Genomic DNA, 8,048 nt, shown 5'->3' with positions numbered 1-8,048 from the left:
CTGTTTGCAAGAGAAGCGAACTCGAAGAGTGTGATCTTATCTGCTTTTCTATGAGCCTTTGTAAGTACATCTTTCTTCTTCATATCCGCTGGTAATTCCTGGAACTCTCGAAAGGCAGTAAGCTATAATTGCCGGCATCCAAGGTCAAAACGGGTTGCTGTATCTCCTGGAACAGTAACATAAGCCGTTTGCGACACCTGCACTATACACTAATCAGTCTGCTGATTTGTGTCTTGGAACATCTCATCCAGACGCCTCAGAACTGTGACTTTGGAGCCGACACCTGTCAGCCGTCTCATGTAATCCGCAGCAGTGCTGAGGAACTTTCGGTCCTCAAAGAAAGTGAAGAGTGACGGTATCAAACGTTGTTGCAAGACACTGCAAATTCAAATCTATAGTTTGTTTTGTTGTTGCTTGGAAAAGTTTCCGAGGATACAACTACTTCTGAGGTTACTAAGAAGTTTGTTGTGGTCTGTACTGAATGCTCCTGGTGCTGTTCCCTGTAGACGTTCTACTATTGGCTGATTAATAAGCCGCATAGTTTTGTAGTCGCTACCACATATGTTACTCCAGACCTTGAGTATGTGTTTTAAATAATGTAGATTAGGCTGCCTTAAGTTAGACTCTATATTGTTATCGTTGTGGGTCATTACTGTACCTCTTTACATCTCATAGATATTACCTGGTGAACCACAGTGAGTCGAAAGCCACAAAAGAGGGTAGGAATAGCTAAAAGTGCATCGAAAGCATCTGAGTATTTCTTATGGCGAAACAGCTGATCTAGGAGATCTTGACGATTCTTTGAAAGAGCAGAAAGTCGCCCTAGCTATATTCGTTCAAAGTAGGGATTTTCATTGCTATGATGTCCCTGGTATCCTCGAATCTTGCAATAGAACTCCTTATTATTGGGTTGCTTCTGATACTCATACTCTTTGACAAAAAGCGTTTTCAGATCATTGCTTAGGTCTGGGTATTGTTAGCTGATTTGTTATAATAATTTACCTGTAGGCGCACTATCTAGATAAAGATCAACTATCTAATGCTTGTTTGTGCCATTAAACACTTCATTAGCTGCTATAATATGATCCGATCCCTGGAGGCATTCTAGCTGTACTCCCGGTGGGAATTTAAGAGCTGGATAGGGTAAAGCATCGCTTTGGAGCCTCGGGGCAGAGATTCCTGTATTTAATAGGGCAGCTTTGAAGTCATGTTGACTGATTATAGCTTTAGTATGATGCTGATTATCTTCTTTTTGGTAGCCATGTTTTTCCCAGTATAACCTCTTGAGTGGTTCAGAAACGGGATGACGAACGCGGTTTGTTGTCCTTAACGTTGGCTTCAATGACGATGTACTGATACTGGCGGTACCGCAGAACTTAGCCTGACGCTCTTCTTCAAGTCGCTGATTCACTTGGGTGAAACTGCTGTCTAACATTGCGGAGGAGTTCGTCTATGGGCTAATTGCGCGAAAAGAAAAAGCGAACACATCTATGGGTAATCCAACGAATAAATAGAGGCGTTTCGAGGTCAGTAATTGATTTCCATTGTGGGCTCCAGTTTTGAAGCCTTTGTTGAAACACCCTTGCAGGAGCTGGAAACGACGCTCCTTGACCATGTTCTTTTTCTTCCAGGTTTTCTTTCCTTTCTTCGTTCTTTCCTCCTTTCTCTCTGTCTTTCTCCTTACCCTTTTGTTTTTTTAACTCGCGCAGCAATGTCCGATAAAAAAAGCATTTACAAACAGACCAATCTTCTTCATAAGAGGCGCCCTCAACATCAACTTGAGAACCAAGTTCACCAAATTGAACCCTTGAGGCTTGTCAAAGCTAAACAAGAGGGGAACTCTACAGTGGCCACTACATTGATCAAGACGGCGTCACCATGGGCTAGTTACAAGAAAATCTATAAGCAAAGTCTGGGAGATGGTGACCTTGTTTTAGTTGCCGAAAAGAGAGGAATACCTGGCGATGTTGTTAACATTTGCCGCTTTTTGGAGTTATTTATAGAACAAATCAAGATGCTATAGTTGATTTAACACCTGAACATTGTTATAGTGCATGAAATCTATAGCGACAAGACGAATTACTACATTGTCTATGAGCATATGCCATGATTGCTTTAAGAAGCTATTAGGAATCCGTATCTCAATCGTTAACGCCTGGCAGTAATTGTAGGGCAGGTCTGTTTGGTCCTCTCACTAGTAGTGAATTTTGTCTCATAGGTTGGTAGGTGGTTGAGGCGCTGGTTTATCTTGAGAAAATGGGACTGCAGCACGGTTATCTTAGCTGCTCTTGTATTCTGCTCTACCCCAGTGGTAGGATTAAGCTTAGTAAGGCATGGTCCCTCACTCACTAGCAAATCTATCGCTGATCAAGATGTACAGATGGTCAGGAAAATTGTCGCCCACTGAGCTCCAAAAAGGATGTAGTCGGTCTAGGCTATTTGATAGTGGAACTAATGCAAGGATATGCGAAGGAGGGTATTAACCTAGGGCTTGACGATCCAGAGTACTGGGACTTGGATGTCATAGGATTTTTGTTAGCGACAACATTTGCATCGTCTGTGAACGAGTTGAGCCAGGTCAGCATCACCCCATTTTGTTCCAAAGTAGCTGCTAATATGTATACAGCATCTGTTCTTATGTTCTTAGCAAAAGGAAAAATTGAAGGGGCTGATTTCTCTGGTTATGACATGGACTAGGTAGGATTACGAATATCTTGGGTGGTAAGAAAGGGAGTAGTTGTGACGCCTAGGCCAATAATTTTGGCTTTTAGTTACGCTATGTCTCCGTTTGAGGGCTGAAGCCTACTTCCTCACAGTCGTATTGATAGAGGGAATATAATGAATGGCACAAGCAGGTTACTTGTATATACGTCATCTATATCAAGCTATTGAGGTTGGCTAAGGCATGACTTGGTTGTTGAGGAATTCAGAGCGTGACCTGTAGGTGGCTGTGGCTAGGCAGGTGATTCTGGGTAAATGGATGGATAGGTTCCTTATTCTTCTATTGAGTTGCCTAGTAACTTGGTAGTTTAGATTCTCTATGGATTTCTATGTAAACCAAAATACCTAGGAGGTAAATCTCAGCAGTAGAAGTCTGCCGCCATGTATACATTCTCGACGATTTGCGCCGAGGGCCGTACTTCGGCGCCGAATTCGTTCACCGGGCGCCCACCGGTCAGCGAGGTCCTGGGGAACAATCGGATAAAGAGGTCAAGTAGGCTTCTGACTGCCCCTACATCGGTTCCAGGCCGGTAGGCCACCGCTAGCAGAGTAGGATCAGCTGGTAATACAGCAGGCTTCTAGCCCATATGTGTTAGTCATAACGGTATTTTGACCGGAAATATTTGCGCATGACTCACGTTTTCCTTGGATGATGAAAGGGTGAATGTGTTTCTAGTACCTCCTTTTTTGTTTGAATGATTGTGTTTGGGGATGTATGGGCGATGACGTAGCAACATGCAAGCGATGCACTTGGCAGTGATTGTCTTTATGAACTGGTGCATCCATCCAAGCCCGAACGCTATCACTTTTGGCGTTATTTTGGCCTCAAGGATGTTAGGCCAATAATATTATGCTGATGCTTATACAACCCCACAAATACAGTAACAAAATGTGTCCTGGCTCGTGTGACGCTGACAGTGGCATGCTCGGGCTTAAATGGCTAGTGATTACCTAGCCTATTGGTGCACGGTGGCTCGGTCTCGTAATGACTAAGCTTATTTGCTTACCTTTGGCTTGTGGCCAAGAGGTAGGAACCATATACGTGTGTAGATGTCGTGACGGCTGTGAGGTTGGGCTTGATTATCTTTCCTATCTCCAGCAGTAATTGGTTCACAGTGTAATATGCAGTCTCATACGGTTACAGCCAGGTCATGCATCATTTCCAGGATGGTGTACTCTCGGCTTGGTATATGGGTATCGTCCGCGATAGGGAATATATCACCTTTGGAGGGGACTTCGTGAACAGATGAGCAGAGAAGGAACCTTGTTCTTCCACATCTAACCTCCCGCTGAATTGGCGGTCGATGTATTGTGCGATCTATTTTTTTCTCCAATATCAGTTTTCAGGTACTCAGAGTGCAGTACACTCGGCTTACGTTAAGTATCAACTCTCTGCATTGAGATGGTGAAACAAGCAAGCAAGGCCTCCAAGGTCCTGCAGCTCAGATTACTGTAAGCTTGAAGATGCGTAAGGTCAGAGTCTCTCACTTCCCCTCCCCTTCACCTTGCACCCTTTGTTGTTCAATTACCTTCTCTTTCGGCTTTGAAGCGCAGCTTCCGCTAAAGCCGGAAATGGAGGCGTCGGCACTGGGCCCTCGGCAACGACGGAGCCAGTTTTGACCATGTGGCTTTTGAAGCGCATGCGTTAGGTAATCAAAACAGCCATGACAGACTGCACTCCTTTCCCAGCCTTTGATTTTTCGAGGGACATCAATGCCCGAAATGCTCGCAACGGAAAGGAGTCTGTGTGCCAAGCGCCTTTTGCAGCTCGTCCAGGCCTGTTCCACATGTAGTGTTTTTGACGGGTTTCAGCACCCGATAGGATGCACTCTTGACCGTCTAAGCTGGGGGGGGGGCCTGCCATTGAGAGCGGCGCCGCATTCGGCCTCCGGTCCAGAAGACTTTTGACCAAGGGCACAAACACACGGAACAGATAGTCAAATAGGGAGTTTGGGAACAGCTGGTCTTGATCCAACACCAGGGTGAAGTGGGGTGTCGCGACTCATCGCGCTTCGGCTGTTTGCTGGACGCCTATTCTGACCACCTATTCAAGCCACCTATTCTGGCCACCCATCTGGGCACCCGTTCTGGTCAGCTATTTCTGGACACCGTCGAAGAACTTCAGAGGCGGAACAAAGAGCTCGAGGGACGGCAAGATGAGATGGAAGAAAACTGCTGTGACTTGGAGAACCGTCAAGTCGAACCCGAGGAGACCAAGTCGGCACCCTGGCGCAAAAGAATATTAGAAAGGTGCTCTCTTTGAAGTAATCGGCCCTTATGGCAAGAATGCTCTTCAGGGGTTTCAAATGAGCATCTGTGTATGTATCTAAACATGCGGACTGCGTATCGATCTCATCTTGGAAGTCACGGTCGAATTGTACTGTACCTTGAATTGATTGATATAGAAATCCCACAGCCTAAAGAAAAATCGTGCAAAGCAGAGTGCTCACGCAGATAGGTGCCTACGCAGTTCCTCGGGAGCAGAATCGTGCTCATGCAGATGTGCTCACGCAGATAGGTGCCTACGCAGTTCCTCGGGAGCAGAATCGTGCTCATGCAGATGTGCTCACGCAGATAGGTGCCTACGCAGTTCCTCGGGAGCAGAATCGTGCTCATGCAGATGTGCTCACGCAGAAAGATGCCTATGCAGCTGATCTTATGCGCCCTCTCTCTCTCTCTATCTCTTCACCTTTACTATATTATACTGGATAAACATAAATGTTTGTACAGTATGCTACGCTTTTGGGGTAGGCTGCTATAGTAGCAGTAGTCGTTACAAGCTCACTTGACTTCGCAGCTATACCAAGCCCAGTTGCTGATAGTCTTTGCTGTCCCTGACATACGATCAGTGTTGAGACCCTGGGAGCTAGAATGGCCACCTGCACTTTAAAGTCTTGGCACAGTGGCTACCAAGTAGCTAGCATATAGACACTAGCAAACGAATGCTGGCACACGGATGCTAACACTTAACATAGATGCTTCACATGGAGTAGCTCGCACGGATGCTAGCACATGGATGCTAGCACACGGATGCTAGCACATGGATGCTAGCACACGGATGCTAGCACATGGAAAAGCACAATGCACTCCGATGTCAGTGGGCTATAGCGTTGGTCAAGCTGTGTGGAAACTGTTAGGCCTAATTTACTACCTAATTACTATCCTGATAATTGCATAACTTTGAGCTTGGGTGGTTATCCCAGCTCTCAGGGTTGTTCCGTAGGCCTTCGCTCAGTTCAGTCAATTCGTATGGCTAGCCGAGTGGTGCTGTTTTGGGCAGCTGCCCTGCTTATGCTGGTGCTCTACCGGTCCTGTCTGCCACTGCTCTGCCAGATGAGGAAGATGATGGCGGCAATGGAACGCGGAGAAATGGGGGTGGGATGAAGGTAACGACTATTGATATTACTACTATGAGCGAGTCGGAGTTATGCCCATGAGGGAAATAGAGTGACGCTTACAATAAGCAACCTTAGAACACACAAGATTAAGAGGCGAGTTACGACCTTATTAACAACCAGGCATTGCCTAACACTTTGATGAGCTTAATCGTGTATCTGAAGAGACAATTTATCAATAGTATACAAACACAGTCGAACTATTGACCTTGTAAAAGAAGTACCGTTTTCTTTGGTCAATTTGTCTACATAAGGGTCTATAAAGAAGCAGCGCGCCAAGCCTACCAGTGACAGGATGAATGTTTTCGTTGTTAGAGGCGCTGCCCTATTTCTATCCTCGCTACGCAGCTGCTCCACCGGTACTCTGTCAGCGCTTACCTCCTTAGTTGTAGTCCCTTTTAGCCAATGCTTCGCTCTTAACTGATGCCCTGTTGGTACCCTTTCCCTCAAATAGACATCAGCTGCGTTGCTGTCCTATATTTCTCCATCGGCTGCATGCGAATAAAGCTTCCTTGCTAACTGGTAGCGAAACTCTCTTTGGACTTGTTGATGTGTAAGTCCTTGGAAGCGTGAGCGGTATTCGACTTGATCATGAGTGACAAGAGTGGCGCTCAGGTGAGGCCCTAGATCCACTGGACTGGCATACTGCCTGATCTCCATGCGGCAGCGAAACCTGTCTACGCGGTCAAAGAAACCATACACGGCTCGGCGTAACCTAGCAAAGTCCTTCATCACACCAAGCCTGATATGCTTGTAGGCCATCTCAGCAGGTATTCTCAGCGTGGAGGCTGTATTGGTTCTTGTATAACGTCTCTTTCGAGACATTGGCTTAGTTGACGTTACGTGGTTTCGACAGGCTCGGCCGTTTTGTTTGGTTCTTCTTTGAGAAGCATCGGTGGTCTGATAAGGGTCCTTTACTATGGTCTTGTTAGTTGAGTCGCTGTGTTGTAAGGCGCTGTAGACCTTTGAAGGTGCAGAGATAGATCACATCGTCATCGGTTCGTTCCATAGGTGACTGGTGACCAACCGCCGTAGTAGTTGGCGCAATCTGCTCAACCATCCTCGGCAATTAGTTTTTGTGCCTTTTGAATGTAGTTGAGGTACTTTAACCGCGAGCTTCGTCTCCGCAATAGTAACAGGGTAGAGGAAAGGATGAGTAGGACCAAGGGCCATCAAGGAACGGAAAAGTGACTGTTGGGGGTGGGCATACCCTCTGTGGGAAGCAGAACAAAGCGCTATGCTGTTGGAGGACGCGTGCCTACCTTCGTTCATTAGACGACCAAGAGGTAGAATGGAGACGCGACGTGATGAGCACGGCGCGAGCTTGGTGGAGAGGCCACTAAGAGCCCATTGGCTACTCGAATATGGAGCCACTTGGCACTTCTGCAAAGTGGTTTCGGTTGCTGAAATTGGAACAGGAAAACTATTGGTAGAGCGGGGACCTCACTAACTCACGGGGGATAAAAGTAAAGACACTGCGCCATTAAACGTGAAAATCTATGCGGGTATTCTCTTCTCTTTTATTATATAGCTGCCGAAGACAAGGGACTAGAGGAATCTGTAGGGTATTTTCTTTTTGGATTGCCCCGAGAGTTAGAAACAGACTTGGACGGTCCACTGTGATAGTCGTACAAGGAAACAGCGCGGATTTACACACCTGAGTGGATGGTAGTGGGTACCAGAACAGCAGTCAACAGGGTTGCCATGCTCCGCGCCGCTTTGAAGCTCGCTCAGTCAGAGCAGCGGCATAACCCTGGTGCCCTTATCTTTGTAGGCGTTTTTGGGTTGCATACTGAGAAAGAATGCCTACCGGCAACAGATCTTTACCGGCCTGCCGATGCGCTCATTGGTGCCCCTGGCAATCGCGGGTCTGGCCGTGATATTCTCATTGCGCAGGCCAATGAGGAAACTGTTTCGCACATCACGAAGTAA

At 46.6% G+C, this 8,048-nt stretch overlaps 1 protein-coding gene across 1 annotated transcript; it reads left to right on the top strand.

Moving 5' to 3' along the window:
- Positions 1 to 7,820: 7,820 nt before the first annotated feature.
- On the top strand, positions 7,821 to 8,048 carry ColSpa_11969 (uncharacterized protein; the record flags this gene model as incomplete). The annotated part of the gene is made up of 1 exon (XM_049278181.1): positions 7,821 to 8,048. The coding sequence occupies one exon, from the start codon at positions 7,821 to 7,823 to the stop codon at positions 8,046 to 8,048; it is 228 nt and encodes a 75-aa protein (XP_049134138.1).

Source organism: Colletotrichum spaethianum (assembly GCF_022836535.1).
Source record: "Colletotrichum spaethianum MAFF 239500 DNA, contig54, whole genome shotgun sequence".
In the NCBI taxonomy this organism is placed as follows: Eukaryota; Fungi; Ascomycota; class Sordariomycetes; order Glomerellales; family Glomerellaceae; genus Colletotrichum; species Colletotrichum spaethianum.
This window is presented reverse-complemented; position numbering and strand designations above follow the sequence as displayed.